This window comes from Pelophylax lessonae (genome assembly GCF_965119305.1).
Source record: "Pelophylax lessonae genome assembly, chromosome: 7".
In the NCBI taxonomy this organism is placed as follows: Eukaryota; Metazoa; Chordata; class Amphibia; order Anura; family Ranidae; genus Pelophylax; species Pelophylax lessonae.
This window is the reverse complement of record NC_138774.1, coordinates 97334521-97361872: the sequence shown is the minus strand read 5'-3', so window position 1 is coordinate 97361872 and position 27352 is coordinate 97334521. Positions and strand designations below refer to the sequence as shown.

General features: G+C 44.9%; 1 protein-coding gene across 1 annotated transcript in view; it reads right to left on the bottom strand.

The window, feature by feature from the left end:
- Positions 1-382: 382 nt before the first annotated feature.
- Positions 383-27352, bottom strand: part of LOC309560514 (uncharacterized protein) — a gene marked incomplete at its 5' end in the record, with an annotated part of 48686 nt that continues 21716 nt past the window's right edge. Inside the window, 3 exons of the mRNA XM_082264146.1 lie at positions 383-519; positions 8549-8571; positions 24783-24893. Coding sequence (XP_082120272.1) covers positions 385-519; positions 8549-8571; positions 24783-24893 — 269 coding nt within the window. The 3' untranslated portion in view covers positions 383-384. The remainder of the gene's footprint in view (positions 520-8548; positions 8572-24782; positions 24894-27352) is intronic.

Genomic DNA, 27352 nt, shown 5'->3' with positions numbered 1-27352 from the left:
TGATGAGGGGTTAATATACCCCTGTAGGGTTCCTACAACTTTATGTGTGCCAGCTGGGTAAATTTACTCTAATTGTCTTGGTTGATGACTGGACCTAAAAGTGAAGGAAATTGCAGCATTTTGACTTGTCCCCTGAACAGGAACAGAACGGAAATCTTCCCATGGGGGCACTTGTTCTGATGCTTTACCCTTTGTGTTTACAGGACAGAAAGTGAAGTGAAGTCTCTCCAATTAGACACAGACAACGAAAAAAGAAAAGTTTGACTTTCCATACACTTTAAATAGTGTAACATTTATGAGATATACTGTAAATCAATACTACACTAATTTAAGGCACCTTGTTTTTTTCATAAATGTTTTTTGTTAAAAAAAAAGAAGATTTATTTACTGGCGCAGCTTGATGGGAGCATAGGTAACTTTCTCCCCTGAGTGTCTACCCTTCACGCGCGTTGTTCGGTTCGATTGACAGATCTCAGCATAATGAAGTTTTGCTTCACATCCCGACTCCTCTTCAAAGACCTGAAATTTCAGATAACCACAATAAGAAATTATTAATAGCCAGATCTGAGTTCTATAAACATTGAAATCTTTTAAAATACATCTGTTGACTCATAATATAGCCAATTTCTTCCTACATGGTTTAGACTATAATGAAAATGCATGCTGAAAATGATGGCATGCCTCTCATCAGATGATTTAAACTACTTTTTTCTTTTAATCCAAAATAGTTTTTTATTAGTATTGAAAGGGGCATAAAGTAACAATGTCATAGCTGACAAAGACATGCATCTATGTTGTACATAAGACAAGGTCTCTGCAATATAGCATATAGAGGAAGAATATATTATAAAGACAATTGACAAGATATCAAACAGCTGAAGACAAATGAAATGAGAGACCTAATCACAAACTGCTTGCAGGAATAGGTGCAAAATAATATAGCAAAACCCATCTAATTAAGTAAAATTGGTTGAGAAACTATGCACTGAATAACGCTTACAGTATGTAATGATATACTGTATAGGCACCATGCAGTGCAGTAATACTTTGAGTTCAGGCTGCACATTTATGCCCCCTAGAGGTGGGTGGATTTTATTCTGGGTTCAGTGATGTTGGTTGTCATTCAACCCTGAAGGCTATTGACATCTAGTGGTGGAAAGGAATGTTACTGCCTTTTCACCTGTGAACAATATACTGTTGTTCTTCATATCATTTTATGTACCTTAATGTTACTTAATTGTCACTTTTTACTGTTACATGTTTTGATTACTTGAATAAAGCACCTTTTTGTGAAAAAAAAGAAAAAGGAATGTCTGTGGGAGACAGCTTCGGATTGAAGGTGACCTAACTAGTGATCTGCTATTCCTTCACTATCCAGTCATAGACTGGAGGCAAATTATTGACCGAGTTGTATTGCTGTCTCTGCAGTAGAGATGAGAGGTTGGAACCCTAAGTGTTGTATCTGGTTTTGGCTGGAGTTGGACTTTTAAACACGTGTTCTGGCTCACCATCCTGAGCAAAACAATGTCTAACATGAAGATTACTCTACAAAACTAAATTTGGGCAATTAAATAATTCAAGGTACTTGCATTAATAAGTTGGTTTTATTTGCGTTAACTTTGTTTTCTTCAGGAGTCAGTTCTATATTCTATAGATCAACTAAATGTAAAAAAAGTGTTCGCTCAACGGTAATAATTAGATTATTATTCCTATTGGCTAGCTGTCTTTTGCTCATAAACTTTAAAAGTGAATCTACACTGTATCTGAGCACCACAAAGCAAAAACACTATTTAATTTATTTTTAAACACTTACGGACCGCCCACCATGTATTTACGTTGGTATTTTGACGTTAAATACTGGGGTTATGGCAGCAGATTTTTAATGGCGGGTGGTCCGCTTTAACGTAGGTGTGGTTCCAACAGCGGATTCACCGCGGGATCACCCTTATGGGCGGCGGGAGAAGTGCCCCCCTCCTGCCGCTTCCTGGTCGTTTTCCCCGCTTACCGGACCCGCCGACAGTGGGGAAAATGATCCGGGCTGCTCTCCTCTCAGGCAAGATGGCCCTCACTCGACTCTATGGCCTTGGAGGACTGGAGTGACATCATACGTCGCTCCCTAGCAATGGATTTAAAGAGCCCATTTTTTTCATCATGAAAAAAATTACCTTTTTTTTTTTTTAATGTGTAGATGTGAGATCTGAGGTCTTTCTGACCCCAGATCTCTCATTAAAGAGGTCCTGTCATGCTTATTTCTATTACAAGGGATGTTTACATTCCATGTAATATAGTTAAAAGTGATCAAAAAAAAAAAACAGTGTAAAATAAAAACTAAAAGATAAAATAAATAGGAAAAAAAAATGAAAGCGCCATGTTCCTGTTAGCTCGCGCACAGAAGCGAACACATACGCAAGTCGCGCCCACATATATAAACAGTGTTCAAACCACACATGTGAGGTATGACCGCGATAGTTGGACTGAGAGCAATAATATGAGCTCTAGACCTCCTCTGTAACTCTAAACTGGTAACCTGTAGAACTTTTTAAAGTGTCGCCTATGGGGATTTTTAGGTACCAATGTTTGTTGCCATTCCACGAGCGTGAGTAAGGGCAAATGATTCATGTAGCATTTACGTTCTAGAATACACCTGCCCATACCTCAAGTACCTCAAGTATCAAGCACGCAGTAGTGTGCTTAGCTGAGAAAACCCCTCCTTCTCTGCTCCGGTCCTGAAGGCTTCTTGGATTTATAACATCATTTGCCAACAGGAAGTAACTGAAGCAATGTATAAAAAAAATTTCCTGTCTGTCTCCATGGCAGCCTACGTGTGGGTTAACCCCGCCTCCACTCCAAGGGTATAGGACCCCCCTCCCATAAATTTCAGCTCTCAGGTACAGCAGGTGTTCATTTTTTGTCCTCCTCCAAGGACCTACACTTCTGATGTCTTACTACGTCCAGCTTACCTTAGGATACTTTGGATGGTGTCTGCATGTCCAGAGCCCAGCCACGGGCGGGTGAGTGACATTTAAAATCCCCTGCTCTCTGCGGTTGACTGAAGCTTGATTGGCATTCTCTGACATGGGTCTGAAGATTCGCATTGCTTCCCTTCATGGCAGCGGTATTTGTTATTTATGTACACTTTGTTTGTCTCTTTTTCTATCACTGTACAATTTGTTTGTTTGGCCCAATGGCGCTGGAACGCTTCCTGCGTTCCAGCAAACCCTTCCTGCGTTCCAACAAACCCTTCCTCTTCCTCCTCTGCTTCTAGCGTCCAATCGGTAGACGCTTCGTGGTCCCGCGCATGCGCAGTGCGCCGCGAGCGAAGTCGAGGCTTGGTTCGCACATGCGCATTAGCGATCGCGGCCGCATCACCACTGACGTCATTCCGGCGGGAGATTTAAACAGCTGACGATTCCCCTGTACTTTGGGAATGTACTGTGGGCGTTGCGGCAGCTTCCCAGTGTCTCTGGATTCCTTGCTACAGGTATGTGCAATGGAGACTTGACTGCAGAGGGGGGGGGGGCGGAGGGTTGTCACCTCACAATGTATCACTGACATGGTGTCTGATATGTATTACCTTTCTTTATCAGTCTGGTTGTTTGGCCTGAAGTATGGATCCTGCGTCACCGCCCTCCTGTGGCCAGCCCTCTCACAACAGGTGGGTGCTGGCATTTTTCAGAGGGGGGGGCGGGGAGGGCTTGCTGGTCCCTAGGTCATGGCTAAATCCAGTGTCTCCCCGATTTTCTCTTTTTTCCATCAGCTCTCCCAGGCCTGATTTACCACAAGAAAGAGACCCTGTCAGACCTCGTGGGAGTTCATCCTCCAGATCTAAACGCCGTGAATCTCCATCAGGGAGTAGGCAACAAGGGAGACGCTCCAATTCCTCCCCCAGACACCATACACGATACCAGAGTCACCGCACACACCAGAGAGCCTGTTGGGGTTGTGGGGCGCATGTCCCGGAGGACAAGTCCCTATGTGAGCCATGTTTTGCTCATGCAGCCGGTGAGAGGGGGCAAAAGGATCAAAGATTGGAATCTCTAGTGAAGAGAATAGTACAACAGTCCCTGAAAGAATGGGGTACAGTCCCACCACTTGGTCCCACCACATCCAGTTCTCCAGGGGAAGTGCAGGAAGATCAAGGCCCCTCTCAACCGAGTATTACTTCTGCAAAGTCATCTGACAGTGATTCGGAAGAAGAAGGGGCTGTAGGCGGCTTTGAGTTCGCCCTAGTTTCACCCCTGATCAGAGCCATTAAAGAAGCTCTCAGATGGGAGGATCCTGTGTCTCCTCAGAAAAAGCAGCGGAAGTTCTTCAAGCACCTTGGTAAGGAGCGTATCAACTTCCCTTCCCTCTCTGAATTACAAGAGGTGATTACTGAAGAATGGAGTAAAGGGGATAGTAAGTCTTCCTTATCCTCCAAACTTGGGAAATTATATCCCTTTAAACCTGAAGATGTCGCCCGTCTGGAATCTGCTCCTCTTGTGGATGCGGCAGTTACAAGATTAGCAAAGCATGTCACTTTGCCACTAGATGACGCGGTCTCTTTCAAAGACCCTTTGGATAGGAAGATAGATCTGGACCTAAAGAGGATCTTTGTGACGGCCGGCGCGGCCTGCAAACCTGTGATGGCATTAGCAACAATGTCTAAAGCCATGGAAGTCTGGGTTTCCGATATAGAATCCAAACTTGGAAGTCTCTCGGAAGAAGCCGTAGAAAGTTCCCCTATTCACGAACTCAAGCTGGCTTCAGTGTTTTTAGGAGAAGCATCTATTGATGTTCTGCGTCTTCTGTCCAGATCGATGCTATCCTCAGTAACAGCAAAGAGGGCCTTGTGGCTTCGCCCGTGGATTGCAGATCCAGCTTCTAAACAGGCATGGTGTAAGATCCCTTTTGAGGGTACTTCCCTTTTTGGAAACAAACTAGACAGCGCCATTGCCAAGGCTACTGGCGGAAAGTCAGGTTTCCTCCCGCAAGACAGACGACTATTTGGTCAGAAGAAGCCTCAACCTAGGAGGCAATACACGGAGAGATCAAGAGATGCACGCTCTTACAAGCCTAATAGAGATTTCCGAAGAAACTGGAGAGGTGGTCAATCCTCTACTCGGAGGTCATCAAAAAATCCAGCGCCTGCTGGACAAGATTCCACTAAATCTTTTTGAGATTGGGCCCGTCCAGGCATGTCAGGTGGGGGCACGTCTTCTCCATTTTCAGCATGTCTGGGCGGCCTCAATCACGGACTTTTGGACCGTCAGGACGGTCTCTACAGGCCACAGATGGTCATTTCTGGCAGATCCAGTTCCAAGATTCATCTCAACTCATTTACCCTGTCTAGAAGAGAGAAGAGAAGTCTTGCTCGCCTATGTAGACGCCTTGGTGGCTCAAGGAGCGGTAGCTCCGGTTCCGGAACAAGAAAAATTTCAAGGGGTTTACTCACCCCTCTTCTTAGTCCAGAAGAAGAACGGGGCCTGGAGACCTGTTATAGATCTCACATACCTGAACAAGTTCATAAAGAACGAAAAATTCAAGATGGAAACACTCTCAACTATTCAAAGGGCAGTACTGCCGGGAGATTGGCTCGCCTCAATAGATTTAAAGGATGCGTATTTTCATGTACCTGTGGCAACCGACTTCCACAAATATCTTCGCTTCTGTGTTCGGAATCAGCATCTGCAATTCATTTGCCTACCCTTCGGCCTGTCTACCTCACCCAGAGTATTCACCAAAGTTCTTCTAGCAGTGGTAGCCTTCATAAGATTGAAAGGTATACGTCTACATCATTACTACATTACATAGACGATCTTCTGCTTCTGTCTCAAGAAAAGGATCAGTTATTGGCACACAGAGATCAGGTCATATCGACCCTCAAAGAGTTTGGCTGGCTGCTAAACCTACAAAAGAGTCAGCTGGAGCCTACTCAGCGCCTAGTCTATCTTGGGGCGCAATTCGACACCGTCGAGAATTCAATCTCTCTCCCATTAGAGAAGATACCGGTAGTGAGGGAGAGAATCCTTCCGGCTCTTTCCTCTCCTCGGCTGAAAGCCTCTCAGTGCCTCAAAATCATTGGCACCATGGTGTCCACGGCTCCAATGGTCAAATGGGCTCTCTGGCATATGAGGCCCTTCCAAAAAGGGTTCCTACAACAATGGAACACAGAAGAGAAAGATCAGTACATTCATATCTCCTCCAGCATGAGATACAGTCTTCTTTGGTGGCTGCAACGCAGGAATCTGCTCAACTGTCATTCTCTGGTTCCAGTCTCATGGACTATAATCACAACAGACGCCAGCAACTCAGGTTGGGGGGCTCATTGTCTGACAGAGATGACACAGGGGAGATGGTCTTTTCAGAGACACACTCCAGTCTCCAATATACTGGAACTCCGAGCAGCCTACCAGGGTCTTCGATCTTTCCAACACCTGCTAGAGGGGAAATCTGTAATGATTCGGATGGACAACACCACGGCAGTGTCTTATGTGAAGAGACAAGGTGGGACACGGAGTCTCTCTCTGCTACGAGAATTAGACCCGATCATGTCCTGGGCCCAGACTCACCTAGTAAACATCTCGGCAGTTTACATCCCAGGTTCACAGAATGTTCAAGCGGATTTTCTGTCCAGGGTCCAGTTGAACCACAACGAATGGTCGCTCCATGTGGAGTCGTTCAAATGGATTCTGTCGTTGGGAGTATCTCCCGAAGTCGATCTGTTCGCCTCCCCTTGCAACCACAAGTTGGAGAAGTATGTCACGAGGGGCAAGTGTCCTCAAGCTTACGGGACAGATGCACTAACCGACAGGTGGGAGTTCAGCAGGGCTTATGCCTTTCCTCCAGTACCCATCATTCTCAAATTCCTGCAAAGACTTCAAGCGGAAGGTGTGGAGATAGTGATGGTGGCGCCTTTCTGGCCGAACAGGCCATGGTTTCCGCTACTCCTACAACTGAGCTACCGGGACCCGGTCCCTCTTCCCCTCAGACCAGACTTGCTTCTTCAGGGAACATCAGTGCACCCCTGTCCTGCAATTCTCCGGTTGACGGTCTGGTTCTTGAGAGGGAAAGGTTGGAATCGCTCGGCTGCCCATCTACAGCCATTTCCACCTTGATGAATGCTAGACGACCAAGTACTAATAAAGTATACTGTAGAATCTGGGCAAGATTCATGGAGTCTGCATATCCTGAAGGTATGTCTTCCTCAGTCCCTGGGATTCAAGAAATACTAAGTTTTCTTCAGGCTGGTCTGGATATGCCCCTTTCAGTGGCAACTCTTAGAGTTCAAGTTTCGGCCTTATCAGCCTTCTCCGGGGTCATGTGGGCCCAACACCCACTAATCCAACAATTTTTCAAAGGAGCAATCAGGCTCAATCCTCAGAGAAGACCTAGGTTCCCGAAATGGGATCTACCTCTTGTCCTAAATGCCCTCTCCAAGTCGGGCATAGATTCCTCTTCTTCTATCAAGGACCTGACCATCCGAACTGTCTTCCTGGTAGCCATTACTTCGGCTAAAAGGGTCTCTGAATTAAGTTCTCTCGGATGTAAAGAACCATTCTTGACTTTTTTTCCGGATCGGGTAGTACTGATACCCAGGCTGAATTCAAATCCGAAAGTCACCTCAGTGTTTCACCAGAATCAGGAGATTGTCCTGCCTACTTTCCGTTCATCTAATGAGTCCAATCCTCATCCGTTGGATGTAGGAGAATCCTTAAAAGCCTATCTTCAAGCAACTGCACCATTCAGGCAGTCTGACAACCTCTTTGTCCTGTTCTGGGGAAAGAACAGAGGTAAACCTGCTTCATCTAGGACTATCGCTTCATGGATAGTGGCAGCTATCCAACAGGCCTATAGAGCTGAGGGGCTGGCTCCTCCGGAGGCGGTGACGGCGCACTCTACAAGGAGTATCTCTACTTCCTGGGCGGCTTCGCGGCACGTGGCTCCAGATGTGATTTGCAGAGCGGCTTCGTGGTCATCAGTCAATACTTTTATGACCCACTATTGTGTAGAGCCTGCTTCTCTGTCCTCAGTTAATTTTGGTTTGACTGTTTTGTCTGCAAATAGCATGAATTAAAATTTTCTTTGCTAAAGCATTCCCACCCGTGTGGAGTGAGCTAGTTATTTCCCACACGTAGGCTGCCATGGAGACAGACAGGAAAACGGAAAATTCCTATCATACTTACCGTAATTTTCCTTTCCTGATAGTCTCCATGGCAGCCGGAGTACCCACCCTCTCGTCTTGGATTCGGCTAAGATATGGAACACCTGCTGTACCTGATAGCTGAAATTTATGGGAGGGGGGTCCTATACCCTTGGAGTGGAGGCGGGGTTAACCCACACGTAGGCTGCCATGGAGACTATCAGGAAAGGAAAATTACGGTAAGTATGATAGGAATTTTCCGTTTTAAACATGTAAATATGATTTACCTTCCTATTTATTTACTAATGCTAGCAGCATTATGAATAAAAATGATCAATGTTGATTGGGAGAGTGAACTTTCACTTTACACTTTGTATGTAGATGTAGTAATTATACACAAAAAATGCTTCAGAAGTAGAAACCTACCTGGTTCACAACCTGAGTTGAACCTGAAAAAAAATAAAGAAAGTTAAATACTAGCTATGTTCTTCAGTGATACAATATTACATACAAATACAAATTACATACATACATTACAAACAATACATATGAACATTAAAGGGAAACTACAAATTACATACATACATTACAAACAATACACATGAATATTAAAGGGAAACTATAATGGTTTTGAGTAAAGTTTTTTCAAATGGTTTTACTGTACTTTTGTACAATAATCATTTAAATATTCCTTCACCACCACCCTTAATATTTTTCACTCACCTGTCCGCAATACTAGCAGATGAAGGCTGTGTTACCAATGTAGAGTCTCACAGCCACCTCTAGAAACTCTCTTGGCTGGTCCTCAAGACTTTTGTGTATGTGTACGTGGGCCTATTTATTCTTATGGAGAGGCTATTTACTATTTAATTCAATGATAGGTCTGAATAGAGTGGGCAGGGGAACCCTTCACAGATTTTTACTTTTATCTGGGGTTCAGTTAGTGAGATGTCCCCTCATTCGCTGACAATGTGTCACCAATAATGGAAACTCTTACAACAGCAACACAGACAAAAGATTTTATTTTTGATTTTTAGTAGAGTAGGGAAAGACTAGGACCCCTGATAGCTTTTTATTTCTGTCTGTTGTAGATTTTTCCCTTACCTCCTGTCTAGGAAACTGTTGTCACTGGGACAGCTAGTGATGAAAATTTCGATCTCCGAATTGCAGTACAAAATTGTCAGAGATTCAAATCCTTAACCACTATATCCAAAGTTAATCCACTTTATCCAAGTTTTTGGCTTGATACACACTTTTTCGGTACAGAAAATGTGGACTGCAAGTCTGTGGCCTCCGTACAGGAGCTTTGAGAAAACTTCATGATATGTCTTAACACATTTTGTGTGGGTAATCTAGATGGTGGACATATATAAATGGAGCCAATGTTCAAGGAGTAAAAAAGCAGTAAGTTGAATATTTCCTGCTTTAAAAATATTTTTCCTATAGATTGATGCTGCCAGTCAGGCAAATAAAAAAAAAGGGGGGTATTTCTGCGCTAAAAAAATGATAACAAATTTGAAGAGATTGAGTGAAAATAAATAAAAAGCAGCTAGCACAAGATCCACAGACAGTGATCAAAAGTACAATAATAATAACAAAAATGCAGCGCTAAATATAAAAATAATCTTAAGTGCAATGGCAAAAATTTCATCCAACAGAATGAGAAAGCATAACAAAGTGTATAAAAAGTGACTAAAGTCCCAAAAAATAGTGAAAGTCCAAGAAAGGCTAAATCCAAAGAAGTAGTTGTGATATCAATCCTTCCTTCCTGTGACACCCAGGGAATGTGTGAAGTGGGGACACCACAGTGCACTAGTGTAGGAAGCAGCTTACCAAAGCGCCGTGACTACTCAAATAAATGAGAAAGCCTTGCCAAGTGAAACATATCACATAGATCTCATGGACTCCAAGAAACCATAGGTAGCGCCGTGGAATGGTTAATTCCTCAAGGTAGCTCCGTGATGGTCAGATGGATGTATGGAAAAAAATGTACAGAAGACCATAGTGTAATCGCGTAAATAACATATATGAAGTTTATTAAAAGAACTACTCACAATGTTGTTGTATGGACAAGCATATAGAAAATGGTGGCTGGGGATCCAATCCAGTCAGCATAAACAACGATAATAAAATAAAAAAAAATTATTACATGTGCGTCAACACATGTAACCTACCTCCTCTCATGTCCCTGTGGGATACAATATGTAGGGAGGACCACTAGGGAACTGAGAGTGAGGTTGAGGGAACATGTTTTAAATATCAAAAAGGGTTTTAAAAATCATAGTCTCTCTCAACATTTTAAAATAGCACATCAAAGTGATCCGAGCCTTTTAACCTTTTGTGCCATCGATAGAGTAGAACCCCACTGGAGAGAAGGGAACCTCAAAAAAAATGGATTTTTGTAAAATCTTACCGTAAAATCCTTTTCTCTTAGCTCATTGACAGACGTAGTCCTCGGTGATACACCACCTTCGGGTTATGTTGCCTCCACAGGAGCAGGACTAGACAGGAAATTAAAAAGCTCTGGCCACACCCTAGGGGCAGTCCCAGAGGGTATATCCTCTCTCTCTCTGCCTCAGCAAATCAGTTATGTGAAAAAGCAGTCTTTAGAGATTTTAACCCAACCCAACTCAAAAACAGAGGGGCGGGGACTACGTCTGTCAATGAGCTAAGAGAAAAGGATTTTACGGTAAGATTTTACAAAAATCCATTTTTCTCTAGCGCTCATTGACAGACGTAGTCCTCGGTGATACACCACCTTCGGGACGTCCCAGAGCAGTATCACAAATGAGGGGTGGGAAAATGAAATCAAATCCCAATCTAGAAGGCCCAACCGGTGCCAACTAGAAGTTTACAATGCTCATCCTTAAAGATGAGACTCAACAAAAAAGAGAAAAATTATTTATTTATTTTTTTTTTTCAAACAGAAAAAAACCCTCGAGGTAGACCACCGGTCTCCTCAAATTGCGGCCTGCAAAACCTTGCGGCCAAATGAGGCATCCGCCGATGCCGTCACATCAATTTTATAGAATTTTGTAAAGGTATGTACCGACGACCAGGTGGCCGCCTTACATACCTGGACCACTGACGCCTGATGGCGAAAGGCCCAGGAAGTACTGAGTGCTCGAGTGGAGTGCGCCCTAACAGGGAACGGAGGACTCTGACCCTTAATAGAATAAGCCTGTACCACCGTTTGTCTAATCCATTTGGCAATGGTCGCGGCAGATGCAGGCAAACCCTTTCTGGGGCCATCCGTGATCACAAAAGGTGAATCCGTCTTACGGAATGATTCCGTAGCTTTCAGGTATACCCTGATTGCCCGAACCACATCTAAGGAATGCAACGCATGTTCCCGATGATGCTTGGGCTGAGGACACAAGGAAGGTAGTACAATATCTTCATTCAGATGAAAATCTGAAACCACCTTAGGAAGAAAGGATGGCTTAGGATGAAGTACTACCTTATCCCTATGAATCACTAGGTATGGGGACTGGCATGATAATGCAGCCAGTTCTGACACCCTGCGAGCAGAAGTAATAGCCACCAAGAAGGCCACCTTCTGGGATAAAGTAAGCAAGGGAATCTCCCTGATGTTTTCAAAGGGAGGTTTCTGTAGAACCGACAAAACCAAATTAAGATCCCAGGGCGGTAAGGGCGCGCGGACTGGAGGAGCCAGGTGCCGCACCCCCTGGATGAAATTCCGCACCAAGGACTTGGTAGCTAAAGGTTTCTGAAAGAAGATTGCTAATGCTGAAACTTGACCCTTGATGGTGCTCAAGGCTAGCTTCTGCTCAACCCCTTGTTGCAAAAAGGCCAATATTCGAGTCACCGAATAGGTACGTGGAGGAAATCCTAAAGATTCGCACCACGCAATATAAGTCTTCCATGTGTGATAATAGACCTTGCTGGAAGTCGCTTTCCTTGCTTTAATAAGGGTAGGAATGACTGAAGTAGACAAACCTCTGTCCTTCAGTACTTGGGTCTCAATGGCCAGGCCATTAAACCCAGCGACTGTAAAGCATGATGGTAAATTGGTCCTTGAGACCACAGACACTCCCTGAGACGAAGTTCCCACGGAACGTCTGCGACTAGCATGTCCAAGTCGGCCAGCCTAGAATTTCTAGGACCACTGGCGCTGATAGAATCTGAACCAGGCGTCCCTAGAGGTATCTGGCCCCGACCATCCGAGAAAGTCTGGTCGTTTTCTGTTCCCACACATTTATCAGATACCTGATTGTTATCAGGAAGGGTGATCTTTTCTGGTTGAACCTCAGGGACCGAAGTCACCCGACTAGAGGCTGCTTGGCCTATCTGGTCAACCAGATCCGATTCCTGTGAGGTATAGGGACTAATCTTAGGAAAAGGTAAAGGAAAAGATCTATTCAGGGAACGGTAACTACCGCTTCCTGTAGTACTTAAATGTTGGAAGGGAAGAATCGCACCGGTAGTAGTGGTTGAAGCTCGATCTAATGTCCTGAATACCGGTGAAAACGTCCCCCCACCCTGAAACCGGGTGGGGGCGCACCTTCAGGCTGTGTACTCCTTTGCTTCGGGTTTGGCTGGGTTGGTCCTCTGCTTGTCCGACCAGCCCTTCTTGAACCCTCCTGGAGGAGTCTTGCCTTTCCCGCTAGTACCAGCCGGGCGCCCTTTATGGGCGGTAAAGAAAGGTCCTCGCTTGTTGCGAGGTCCCTTAGCTTTAGCAGCCTGTGGCAAAAAAGTGCTCTTGCCCCCAGTGGCATCCTTAATGATTTCATCTAGGTTGGCCCCAAATAGACGATTCCCCTGAAAAGGGAGATTTGTCAAGGTCTTTTTGGAACCTAGGTCAGCTGACCAGCATTTTAACCACAGCACACGTCTGAGGATCACAGCTGACATAGATGCATGCCCTAATAAGGGAGTAGTGTCCAAGGCTGCGTCACAGATAAACTGTAGCCCTTGTATAATCTGTTCCATCAAATCAGATGTCTCCTGGGGAATATCTTTTCCCCTAAGGTCTTGGCGTACCATTTTCGCCCATTCCGTAAGTGTCTGGGAAACTAGACCAATAACAATTACTGGTCTAAATGCTGACCCTATCAGAGAGAAGATGGTGCGGGACTCCGCTTCCATCTTTCGATCCACCGGATCCTTAAAGGACGAAGTGTCCTCCACTGGAATAACCGTGGCTTTATTCAGCCTGGAAATAGGTGGATCCACCACTGGTGGTACCGTCCATTTCTTAATGATGGATTCCTCAAACGGATAGCGTCTAGCAATACGCTTGGAAATAGTAAAGGTACGTTTAGAATGCTCCCATTCTCCTTTAATCTGATTACCGAAACATTTGGGTACAGGAAAAACCTTCACCGTTTTGATGGGCTTATTAGTACCAAAAGGAATCTCTGTTTCAGTTGCCTCTGCCGGTAAAGCCTCAAGTTTTAAGGTTTCCTGCACTGCCACAACTAGTGCGTCCACCAATGCTTCTTCCTGAATTATAGCAGGAGAAGAAGCGTCCTCCTCACTGTCTGAGGGGGCTTTACCTGGGATAACAGCCCTTGCAGAGGAACCTGCAACTGCAGTGACCATCTCTGAATCAGAGTCAGAGGTGTCAGATAGTATAGGGGTAGGCGGGGGTCGCTTCCTTGACCCCCGTCCCTGACAGGCCGCCTTCACCCGAGCCACCATAGACTCCAAAATTGCTGTAAATGACTCTACACTCTGTGCACCGGCGGGTCCCGTGGCCCCCTCGAGGGAAACAGGTGGGGGAATATGTGTGGCAGGGTCCATGAAAATTCCAGTCACTTCCTGGATAATATAATTCAAAAATAAAAAAACTTTTTTTTTTTTTTTTTCAGACCCCCAGCGCCACAAAAAGCCCCTTAGTGTTACCTGCTAGGGATCCCTATCGATCGAGAGAGAGAGAGATAGACCCCCAGGCTCACCACTTGATGCTCAGAGTTTAACTGCAACAGGTTACAGCGCTGTCTTGACAAACAGGAAGTCTTTTGGCTGGCTGCCCAGGAAGAAAGGAGGCGGCTCCGCCCCTCTGCACGCCTTCCGGCGCCTCCCCTAGCTCCACGAGGTGTTTGGATCACCTCAAACATGGCCGCCCCCATGCTGGAGACACGAGGCTACGCCAAAATGGCAGCTCGTGCGATCCAGCAAAAAAAATGGCGGCGGCCTGTACTGAATAGCGGTGTGCTGCAGGGCACACAACACTTTCTCTGCATGGGGATTTGGCGTGGTTGGCGGTACCGGCCCTGGCGGACCGCATGGCCATTCGGGAGGCCTGCTAATAGCTGGAGATCTGATTAGGAAGGCAGTCTACATGTCCGTGGCTTCTGACTGGTAGGTAGCTTATTCTTATCACCGTAAGATTCCCAGAATGCCACAGATTATAATCTTTTTAACATGTATACAATTAGATTGTTAGCTCCCAAACCAAGCCTCCTGGCTTTTTGCACATAAAATCACACTCAAAGTAGGAGGATCTGTGTCATTTATAGGATAGAGAGGGACTCCATCTTACCATACAGAGAGGGGCCCGCGTTCACCACAAGACCCGTCAGGAAAAAAGGGGGAACATACTACTCACCATACCGGAACCAGGCGGGCACCAACTCCTGACAGTACCCCTCTCCACCGGGGCGGGAGGGCTGTCGACCGATCTGGACGCCGTGACTCATGGTCTTTGGCGTTTCAGCGAGACGTTTAACTCGCGGGGTCAGTCCTTTAATGGGACTTTGACGCGGCCGACCCAGCGCGGAGCTATGGCCTGCACGCGCTCGTAGGCTGAACTGGGGTGACCACCGGATCTCAACATCCAGCCCGTCGCCCAGTTCAGCTTTCTTGCTTGAAGATCTCACAGGAACACTGGAGAAAAAAGGCTGTCTAAAAAAATCTTTTAAGAAAAAAATCTTGCCAGGACCTAAGATCCCAGCAAGGTATCTAGGTCCTTACTCCTAACTAGACAGAAAATAACTGATTTGCTGAGGCAGAGAGAGAGAGGATATACCCTCTGGGACTGCCCCTAGGGTGTGGCCAGAGCTTTTTAATTTCCTGTCTAGTCCTGCTCCTGTGGAGGCAACATAACCCGAAGGTGGTGTATCACCGAGGACTACGTCTGTCAATGAGCGCTAGAGAAAGCTATATCACAAAATGAGACCCAGTGGATACATCGTTTAGAGACTTTAAAACCCAAAGGTCTCAATGTTTATCTAGACATAAACTGTTTTTTATCTAATTGGTAATGTGATCCCATATTTATATATGCCCTCTGTTAATAATAATTTTTATATAAAACACAAATTGTTTTTTATCCAATTGGTAATGTGATCCCATATTTATATATTTTTCATATATATATTTTTTATATATTTATTAGAATATTCCCAATTTTATTAGACACAAATATAAGTGCCCTCTGTTAATATTTATGCCATTATCCTTAATATATCTTATCTAGACCTAATAAAAGTTTTATATGCCCGTCCTCTACAAATATTTAGTATAAACTTCCTTGTTTCTAGAATTTTAAATTCTAGGACACAAGATTTTATAATTTTTTATCTGACTTATTTTTATAGTTGTCATACAATAAAATGTATTACATTAATAAAATTAAAATCTAAGTTATCTCTCTATAATAAATGTTAGAGATAAAATATATCAAATCTAATACAAATTCTTTTAATACATAGTAATATAATGCAATCTCTACTCCATGAGTATATGAATTATTAAAAGATTTTATTAAAAGTCCATCATTTTAATCTAAATACATAATACTTAATAAAAATATATATTATGAATGGTTTATATGAATTTTGTTTGTTTAATAAAGTTTTTTGTAAACAGGAAGTGATGTCCGGATGTATATTCGTCAAATAAATGAATTACTTGTTTATTAATTTATATTTTTTACAGTGGATCTATAATATTGGGTCCAACATTGGTTGCCAAAAGTACGAATGGCTTTTGAGCATTAGAAAAATAATAAGAAAATCAAATCCGGATAGGACGCTAGCCGTAAAACAGATATAAATTAAGTCCATAAACCGGATGTGATGTCTTTGAAAACGCCCTGGAGGAGGGCTAAACGCGTTGACGCAACTTCCGGCTACGGACGAGACATAGCGTCACTTCCGGTCAGGCACTTCCTGGTCACACCGTGGAACGCACGCCAAGCGCGGCTTACACGAGGCTGAGATACATGCAATACCTCAATACATGTTTGTGAGTATGTCTTTGACTTTGTAAACATCAATAAACTGTTTAAGCATACTTCACCATGTATGGCCTTTCTATATTTTAATGGTGGATACGGAGGCGGATTATACCATGACTATATCCAAGGATTTATGAGAGATTACCCAAAGATCCTGGTCAAGAAGGCTTTTGTGCAATATATACTCAAGCCTTAAACAATCTGGCATTGTGGTGAGTGGGGAACCAAGAGGGGTCACCTATCACCTTGGAGCACCTTTGAATATTTCTGCACTTGAGCACTTTATTTGGATCACGTTATAAGGACTTTTAATGGCTTTGTAAAATTATGTCACATTTTAACACATTTGTTTTATGCTAGCGCTGCTTAATTTTGGTTTTAATATAAACAACGATAGCCGTCTCAGAGAGGGGGCGTGTGGACGTTGCGTCTGGAGTCGCTGATGCGTTTCGTCATCAAAAGACGTCGTCTGGGCATGACGATGTCTTTTGATGACGAAACGCGTCGGCGACTCCAGATGCAACGTCCACACGCCCCCTCTCTGAGACGGCTATCGTTGTTTATGCTGACTGGATACATGCGGGACGCCGCAATTGGATCCCCAGCCACCATTTTCTATATGCTTGTCTGTACAACACCAGTGTGAGTAGTTCTTTTAATAAACTTCATATATGTTATTTACGGGATTTCAGGTTATATAGGAACACAGGTCTCTATGATCATTTTCCAAGCCATGCCCCCCCACAGTTAGAATCACCCCCCTAGGCTCACTTTTAACCCATTGATCACCCACAATGTTAACCCCTTCCCTGCCAGTGTCATTATTACAGTAACAGTGCATATTTTTAGCACTGATTACTGTAGTAATGTAACTGGTCCCCCCAAAAGTTTCAGAAATGTCAGTTGGGGTCCGATCTGTCCGCGGCAATGTCGCAGTCCCGCTAAAAATCGCAGATCGCTGCCATTACTATTAAAAAATAAAACAATAAAAATGACATAAATCTTTCCCTTAGATGGTAGACGCGATAACTTTTGCGCAAACTAATCAAAATACGCTTATTGCAATTTTTCCATAAATATGTAGCACAAAACAAATTGGCCTAGAATGTTAAAAAAATGTAATTTTTAATTGTTTTTTTTTTGAGAATGTTATATAGCAGAATGTAAAAGAAAATGGATTTTTGTAAAATCTTACCGTAAAATCCTTTTCTCTTAAGCTCATTGACAGACGTAGTCCTCGTTGATTAATAACAACTCGGGTTATACTGCCCTCTACAGGAGTAGGACTAGACAGGAAAGAAAACATTCTGGCCACACCTTAGGGGCAGTCCCAGAGGGTATATCCTCTCTCTCTCTGCTACAGCAAATCAGTTATGTCACAAAGCAGTGTTTAGAGAATTTAACCCAACCCAACTCAAAAACAGAGGGGTGGGTACTACGTCTGTCAATGAGCTTAAGAGAAAAGGGTTTTACGGTAAGATTTTACAAAAATAAATTTTTCTCTGTCGCTCATTGACAGACGTAGTCCTCGTTGATTAATAACAAATCGGGACGTCCCAAAGCAGTACCACAAATGAGGGGTGGGAAAATGGAAATCAAAATCCAATCTAGAAGGCCCAACCGGTACCAACTAGAAGTTCTAAAGGCTCATCAAACAAAAGATGAGACTCAACAGAAATTCCAACGGAAAAAAACCCTCGAGGTAGACCACCGGTCTCCTCAAATTGCGGCCTGCAAAACCTTGCGGCCAAATGAGGCATCCCCCGATGCCATCACATCAACTTTATAAAATTTTGTAAAGGTATGTACCGACGACCAGGTGGCCGCCTTGCACACCTGGACCACTGACGCCTGATGGCGGTAGGCCCAGGAAGTGCTGAGCGCTCGAGTGGAGTGCGCCTTAACAGGGAACGGAGGATTCTGACCCTTAATTGAATAAGCCTGTACCACCGTCTGTCTAATCCATTTGGAGATAGTCGCGGCAGATGCAGGCAACCCCTTTCTGGGGCCATCCGTAATCACAAAAAGTGAATCAGTTTCACGGAACGATTCCGTAGCCTTCAGGTATACCCTGATTGCCCGAACCACATCGAAGGAATACAACGCATGTTCCCGATGATGATTGGGCTGAGGACACAAGGAAGGTAGCACAATATCTTCATTCAGATGAAAGTCTGAAACCACCTTTGGAAGAAAGGATGGCTTCGGATGAAGAACTACCTTATCCCTATGAACCACTAAATATGGGGACTGGCATGATAATGCAGCCAGTTCTGACACCCTGCGTGCAGAAGTGATAGCCACCAAGAAGGCCACCTTCTGGGATAATGTAAGCAAGGGAATCTCCCTGATATTTTCAAAGGGAGGTTTCTGCAGAACCGACAAAACCAAATTAAGATTCCAGGGCGGTAAGGGCGCGTGGACTGGTGGAGCCAGGTGCCGCACCCCCTGAATGAAATTCCGCACCAAGGAATGACTAGCCAAGGGCTTCTGAAAGAAGATTGCGAATGCTGAAACCTGACCCTTGCTGGTGCTCAAGGATAGTTTCTGCTCAACCCCCTTTTGCAGAAAAGCCAAGATTCGGGTCACCGAATAGGTACGTGGAGGAAATCCCAAAGATTCGCACCACGCGATATAAGTCTTCCATGTGCGATAATAGACCTTGCTGGAAGTCGCTTTCCTTGCCTTAATTAGAGTAGGAATAACTGAAGCTGACAACCCTCTGTCCTTCAGTACCTGGGTCTCAATGGCCAGGCCATTAAAACCAGCGACTGTAAAGCACAATGGAAGATCGGTCCTTGAGACCGCAGATCCTCCCTGAGAGGAAGTCTCCAAGGAGCGTTCGCGACTAGCATGTCCAAGTCGGCCTGACCGGCTTGACGAGGCTAGCCTAGAATTTCCAGGATAACTGGAGTTCCCTCCATCTCTATCCTGCGGAGAAATCTCAGCAGCAATCTGAGAGGAGGGAATACATCTAATAGCTGACACTGCCTTTACAGGCCATTCAGCGCGTCTGCTGCGTCCACTAGAGGATCGTGGGCGCGCGTTGCCAACCTCCGCGCCTCCGGGATGCTCTGAAGAAGACACAGATGGTGAAATCCTTGGTGATCGACCTAAGTCATCACCCTGATATTGTCTGACTGGATCCAAACCAGGCTGCCCTAGAACTACCTGGCCCAGGTAATCCGACAAAGTCTGATTGCTCTCTGTTCCCACACATTTATCAGACACCTGATTCCTATCAGGAGTGATGATTTCTCCTGGTTGAGCATTGGAGACCGAAGTCACCCGACTAGAGGCTCCTTGGTCTGTCTGCTAATGACTAATCTTTGGAAAAGGTAAAGAAAATTATCTGTTCAGGGAACGGTAACTACCGCTCCCTGTAGTACTTAAATGTTGGAAGGGAAGAATCGCACCGGTAGCAGTGATCGATGCTCGATCTAGTGCTCTGAATACCGGTGAAGACGTCCCCCCACCCTCAAGCCGGGTGGGGGTGCACCTTCAGGCTGTATAAGCCTTAACTTCAGGTTTGGCTGAGTCGGTCTTTTGTTTGTCCGACCAGCGCTTCTTGAACCCTCCTAGAGGGGTTTTGCTTTTTCCGCTCGCTTCAGCAGAGCGAACGAACCCTTTATGAGCGGCAAAGAAAGGTCCACGCTTGTTACGAGGTCCTTTAGCTTTAGCAGCCTGCGGCAAAAAAGTGCTTTTGCCCCCAGTGACATCCTTAATGATCTCATCTAGGGTGGCCCCAAATAGGCGATTCCCCTGAAAGGGGAGATTCGCCAAGGTCTTTTTTGGAACCTAGGTCCGCTGACCAGCATTTTAACCACAGCACACGTCTGAGAATTACCGCTGACATAGATGCATGCCCTAATAAGGGGGTGGCATCCAAGGCTGCGTCACAGGCGAACTGTAGTCCTTGTATAATCTGTTCCATCAAATCAGATGTTGCCTGGGGGATACCTTTCCCCTTCAGGTCCTGGCGCACCAATCTCGCCCATTCTGTTAATGTCTGTGAAACTAAATCAATGACAATTACTGGTCTAAAGGCTGACCCTATCAGGGAAAAGATAGTGCGGGACTCCGCTTCCATCTTCCGATCCACCGGATCCTTAAAGGACGGAGCGTCCTCCAACGGGATAACAGTGGCTTTATTCAGTCTGGAAATAGGTGGATCCACCACTGGTGGTACCGTCCATTTCTTAATGAGGGATTCCTCAAACGGATAGCGTCTAGCAATGCGCTTGGAAATAGTAAAGGTACGCTTTGAATGATCCCATTCCTCTTTGATCTTATTACCAAAACATTTGGGTAAAGGAAAAACCTTCACCGTCTTGGTAGGTTTGCTAGTACCAAAGGGAATTTCCATTTCAGTTGCCTCTGCCGGTAAAACCTCAAGTCTTAAGGTCTCCCGAACCGCCACAACTAGTGCGTCCACCAATGCTTCTTCTTGTGCTATGGTGGAAGCAAGAACGTCCTCCTCACTGTCTGAGGGAACTTTACCCGAGACAACAGCCCCTGCAGAGGGACCTGCAGCTGCAATGACCATCTCAGAATCTGAATCTGAAGTATCAGATGATATAGGGGTAGGCGGGGGTCGCTTTCTTGACCCCCGTTCCTGACAGGCCGTCTCCACCCGAGACACCAAAGACTCCAAAACTGCTGTAAAGCATCCATACTCTGTGAACTGGCGGGTCCTGCGGCCACCTCGAGGGAAACAGGTGGGGTTACCTGTGTGGCAGGGTCCATGATAATTCCAGATACTAACCGGAAAAAATCAATTGCCAAAAAAAAATAAAACCTTTTTTTTTTTCTCAGACCCCCAGTGCCACAATGCCCCTCAGTGTTACCTGCTTAGGGACCCCTACAGAGCGAGAGAGAGAGATAGACCCCAAGGCTCACCACTTGATGCTCAGAGTTTCAAATGCAACTTGTTTCAGCACTGTCTATTACAGACAGGAAGTCTTTGGCTGGCTTCCCGGGTAAAAAGGAGGCGGCTCCGCCCCTTTGCACGCCTTCCGGCGCCTCCCCTAGCTCCTCGAGGTGTTTTGGTCACTTCAAACATGGCTGCCCCCATGCTGGAGACACGTGGCTACGCCAATATGGCGGCCTCGTGCGATCTACCAGACAATGTCGGCGGCCTGTACAGGATAACGGCGTGGAATATCTCGGCCCCACAAACCTTCACCCTGATGGTGATAAACCTGGCCGGCGGTACCGGACCCTGGTGGGCCGCATGCGGTCCGTGGGCCGTCGGAAGGCAGCCCTCTGCCTTTGCTGGAGGAATGCGATCTGGACTGCAGCGATTCATGCCTGACAGGTAGGATACCTTATGCTACAATAGTAACATTCTAGTACTGCCACTGACTTCAGTCACTTTTACAATTTTGAAATGACATAGATTGTCAGCTCCCAAACCAAGCCTCCTGGTTTCTTGTTCACAAAAATCACACTCAAATAGGGGGATCTGTGACCTATTATAGGATAGAGGGGAGACCCATCCTTACCATTTCAGAGAGGGGCCCGCGTTCACCACAAACCCGTCAGGGGGAAAAGGGGGAACATACTACTCACCATACCGGAACCAGGCGGGCGCCACTCCTGACAGAACCCCTCTCCACCGGGGTGGGGGGGCTGTCGACCAGTACAGACGCCGTGACTCTTGGTCATTGGCGTTCAAGCGAGACGTTTAACTCGCAGGGTCAGTCCCCGTCCAGTGGGACTATGTCGCGGCCGACCAGCGCGGAGCTATGGCCTGCACGCGCTCGTAGGCTGAACTGGGGTGACCACTGGATCTCAACATCCAGCCCGTCGCCCAGTTAAAGCTTGCTTGCTTGAAGATCTCACAGGAAACTGGAGAAAAATAGCTGTCTAAAAAAATCTTTCTAAGGAAAAAAAATCCTGCCAGGACCGAAGATCCTAGCAAGGCATCTAGGTCCTTACTCCTAACTAGACAGAAAAAAACTGATTTGCTGTAGCAGAGAGAGAGAGGATATACCCTCTGGGACTGCCCCTAAGGTGTGGCCAGAATGTTTTCTTTCCTGTCTAGTCCTACTCCTGTAGAGGGCAGTATAACCCGAGTTGTTATTAATCAACGAGGACTACGTCTGTCAATGAGCGACAGAGAAATTTATTTTTTTTCAGATTGTCGCTCTTTTTTATAGCGCAAAAAATAAAAATTGCACAGGTGATCAAATACCACCAAAAGAAAGCTCTATTTGTGGGGAAAAAAAAGGACATACATTTTGTTTGGGTACAGCATTGCATGACCGCGCAATTGTCAGTTAAACTGACGCAGTGCCAAGTTGAAAAAAGTGGCCTGGTCATGAAGGGGGCAAATCCTTCCGGGATTAAAGTGGTTAATAACCTTACCAAATCCCCAGCAGCACTGCAAGAGAAAAGAGTTGGCATTATCAGTCCAATAGGGCTCTAATGCTGTGTACAGTACAGGGCATGCTGTTACTCCTTCAATGTCCATTGGTTAGCTTGGGATAGGTCTTAGACCGGAGTGTATTGTCCATTTACAATTCTTCCAGTGCTGTACAAAATAGACCATGTGGAGTCTTATCTATAAATATGCAAATTAATATTAAAATATAGCTACCCTTTAACATCCCCTCCCCCCCTATAGGTAAAGTCTTGTTTTTTTTCCTATAAAAATAACAAACGCGCATACTTACCTCCTCTGTGCAGTTGGTTTTGCACAGAGTGGCCCAGATCCTCCTCTTCTTGGGTCCCTCTTCTGTGATCCTGGCCCCTCCCTCCTGTCAGGTGCCCCCACAGCAAGCAGCTTGCTATGGGGGTACCCAAGCCGAGTCACAGCTCACTGTGTCCATTCAGACACACAGCCCCAACCCGGCCCCGTCCCCTCTCTCTCAGCTGACTTTGATTGACAGCAGTGGCAGCCAATGGGGCTGCTGCTGTGTCTCAGCTAATCAGGAGGGAGAATCTCCGATGGCTGAGACACTCGTGGCTATCGCTGGACAGAGAGGGGAACTCAGGTAAGTGTTAGTGTGGCTGACTTTTTATCTTAATGCATAGAATGCATTAACCACTTGCCGACCGCTTACAGCATATATACTGCGTCAGGGTGGCTCTCCTGCGCAAACTGACATAGGGGTATGTCGGTCACGCGCGGGAAGCTAGGGGGCGAGCATGCGCTGGCGCGCTCACGCCCCATTTGGCAGCGGGGAAGCCGACGCATGTGTCAGGCGGCTCCGATTGCTGCCTGACACCCGCGATCGCTCCACACTGGGAGAGAAGGACAGTCGGCTGTTGTAAACACAGCGGACCGTCCTTCTCCCTGAAATGATCACAGAGCTCATGAGATCCTTCTATGTAGGATCACATGTGTCTATGGTCATTTCCCAAGCCACGCCCCCCACAGTTAGAATCACTCCCCTAGGCTCACATTTAACCCATTGATCACCCATAAGGTTAACCCCTTCCCTGCCAGTGTCATTATTACAGTAACAGTGCATATTTTTATTACTGATTCCTGTAGTAATGTCACTGGTATCCCCAAAAGTGTCAAAAATATCAGTTAGGGGTCCGATCTGTCCGCCAAAATGTCGCAGTTCCGCAAAAAATTACACATTGCCGCCATTACTAGTAAAAAAAAAAAAAAAAAAAACAATAAAAATGGCATAAATCTTTCCTGTAGTTAGTAGACGCGATAACTTTTGCGCAAACCAATCAAAATACGCTTATTGCGATTTTTTTTGCCAAAAATATGTAGCAGAAAACAAATTGGCCTAAAATGTTAAAAAATTTTGATTTAAAATTTTTTTTTTGAAAATGTCATATAGCAGAATGTGAAAAATATTTTTTTTTTTCAAAATTGTCGCTCTATTTTTGTATATAGCGCAAAAAATAAAAATCGCACAGGTGATCAAATACCACCAAAAGAAAGCTCTATTTGTGGGAAAAGAAGGACATCAATTTTATTTGGGTACAGCGGTGCACGACCGCGCAATTGTCCGTTACAGTAACACAGTGCCGAATCGCAAAATAGGGCCTGGTCGGGGCAAATCCTTCTGGTCTTAAAGTGGTTAAGATAAAAAAACATTCTGCCCTTACAACTCCTTTAACTAAAAGCAATGCATGAAGTAAATGTAAGTTTTTTTTTTTTTTACTGTTACCTCAGGGTCATGTACAGTACCTTTAGAGAGCTCAGAAAACGTGTCTCTCCATGACTCCAATACTACACACGTTCAGTCCTGGTTCATCATTTTAATAAGAGTAGCTGGCCATAAAAAAGTTTGTAACTATAGTATAGCTGAAAGTATGCAAAATACATGATGAAAAGAGCCTAGGTCTAAGTGGATGATCTGGAGGTAAGTGTACGTTAGCGTGTTACACTTTCCACATTTTCCTCCTGCAGTGCTTTTAGTTAATATTTTGCTCAGTTCCCCATTATTTAAAAAAAAACACAAAAAAAGTTACATCATAACATACCTTTGTGATAACATTTTATGACAACAATGAGCAGTACCAGTATAACACACGCCTCAACCACTACCACGGCATACAGAACATATGACATCTTTTCTGGAGCTTTATTTGTATCTAAGAGGGAAACAATATAAACAAAATAACAATTAGACCTTTTGAGTATTCTGCTTTGCCCTTTAAATTTTACAAAAACACAAAAGGAAACTGGGAGACAGAAGCCAGTCCAACATCAGTGAATAGTATTGCATCTCATTTGTAAATGTCTAAGGGTCCATGTACACGGGACGTTGTTAAAAGTCCCTTTGAATGCTGGAATTTTTAGGACGTTTGAAACGTCAGTTCGGTCGCGTTTGTACCCGCGTTTAGCGGGCGTTTGCGTTTAGAACCGTTCCTAGAGGTCAAAAAAATTATTCCCCTTTAAAATGGAAAAACGCGAACGCTAAACGTGGGTCATCGCGTTCGGTCGCGTTCGGTCGCGTTTTTGCGTTTGAAACGCCGGGAAACACACGTTCAAACGCAAATAATTGCGTTCTAAAAAAAGTCCCTGAACGCAACTGCCTGCAAATGACTGTAAACGACCATGTGTACATGGACAGATAAGATAACATGGAGCTGCATTCAGGGGCTTCTGAAAAAAACGCCCAACTGCTCCTAAACGCCCATTTCCAGCGTCCCGTGTACATGGAGCCTTAAAGAGTAATTGCAAGAGTTGTGATAAGTCACTAAACAGAAGGACCAAATGGCTCCAAATTTTGTAAAGCAATAAAGTAATAAAAGTTGTATTTATATGTATATGGAGCAACCTTATTTGTTCATATGGAAACTCTGCTTCCTGATTGGTAGAGCTGCACAATATTGCTAGCAGGTAACACAGTATTGTTAATTATGGCTGTAATGGACTTAACTCGCTTACTTGGAAGGTAACAGTGTATTACCCTACAACATGTATGTTCCATTTAGAAATAAAGGAAACAAAAAGGCTAAGTGGCAGGCACACACACACAGGCATACTGACAATACCAGCTGTGTAGTTTAAATAGGTTGGCAGCTAATTAGGTAATATTCTCCTCTACCTCTTATGTTTGGAAAATTGGGGTATTTCATTGTATTAGTGGCCTAACAAAAGATACAAAGATACTCTTGTTTTGGATCTGCTTGTCCCCATCCCTTATGGTGTGAAATGCATGTATATTGTTTTACTAAGTGAGGAAAGGTTCAATAATGCAAATAAGCAAGTTTGAACATTTTTGCACATATGTATAAGTATGCAAAATAATATGCTGTATTTATAACTGATTCTGAAGAAGCGAATTGGGAAATGCCTCAAAAATAGATCTGTCATCTCTGTATTGTACTATGTGAAATTGCATCTATGTGGGAACAAGGTTTATGTTATAATCCCAAAGGGTTTACACCCTGATACCAGTTACTGCAAGCAAATTTCCCGGGTATTAAACATATGACAGGGGATGAGCCAGTGGCAAAGTGTGGGTTGCCAACACCCATGGCAAGGCAAGTATTGTGCCCCTAATCTGTGGATCATTAGCACTTCCTTCTGCCAGTATATACAAGACGTAGTAAGTCCCCAATGACTGAGAAGTAAATAAAAAAAAAAAAGACTTGGAATTGGTAAAGTAACACCAAGGAATTTCTCACCTTGGTAATGTCATGCGTCAGACAAACACAGTGCAGTATAGGCAGAAAGCTGGAAGATGACACGAGGTGCGTGTCTATGCATGCGTGCATCAGGTAGGTGACAGCACCGGCTTCACCCCCTCTGACTACTTCCTCATTCTCAGTACACAGCTCTGACAATCTCCTCCATCATTACCCTCATTTTTGCCTGTCCAGAGATGTTCCAGATCAAGCTGTCACCCAAGCCTAAATCAGTGAAGCTAGGTAAGAGATCCCCGCCTCCACCCTCTGCAATGGGAGTTCTGACAATCTGGCCCACTGCTCTATTGTCATTGTCGCAAGGCTGCTGCTTAAGTACAGGCCGCAGTTGACAGACTTTTTGATACTATAATATTTATCATTACTACTTTCTCATCTTTTTCTTTTGAAATTTTGCACCGCTAAGAATTTTGCACCCAGGGCACCTGCCCCTGTGGCCCTGCCCACGATATGCCACTGGGATAAGTGAATTTGGATATTGTTTAGACCTTACACTTCTAGAACCCTCTAGTGTAGAGTGCTGGGTAATGTACATAGGTTTTTGTAGTGTAGGTAAATTTAGGTTTGGCTGGCAGTCAAGCCTGTTTTTTAAATCTAGGTCAGGGGGAGTGATCCAGGGAGGCTGGATAACTCATCAGGCAGCACCTCAAGTACCTCCCCCTACTTGCTAGAATATTTGAGAAACTTCCAGAAGAATGGGAGGGAGGTTAGGAGGAGCTGCCTGGAGTACTGATGGGTGCACTAACCAATCACCGGCCAAATGGGCTGGCAGGGGGAGGGCACCTCTTAAGTACTCTAAATCAGCCCAGCAAGGGGAGTGTGAGTTCGGGTGTAAGCTGAAGATGAAGTGCTGAGGAGGCTGTCGGAGACCCTTGAGGGTAGCCCCCTAGTCTGGAGGG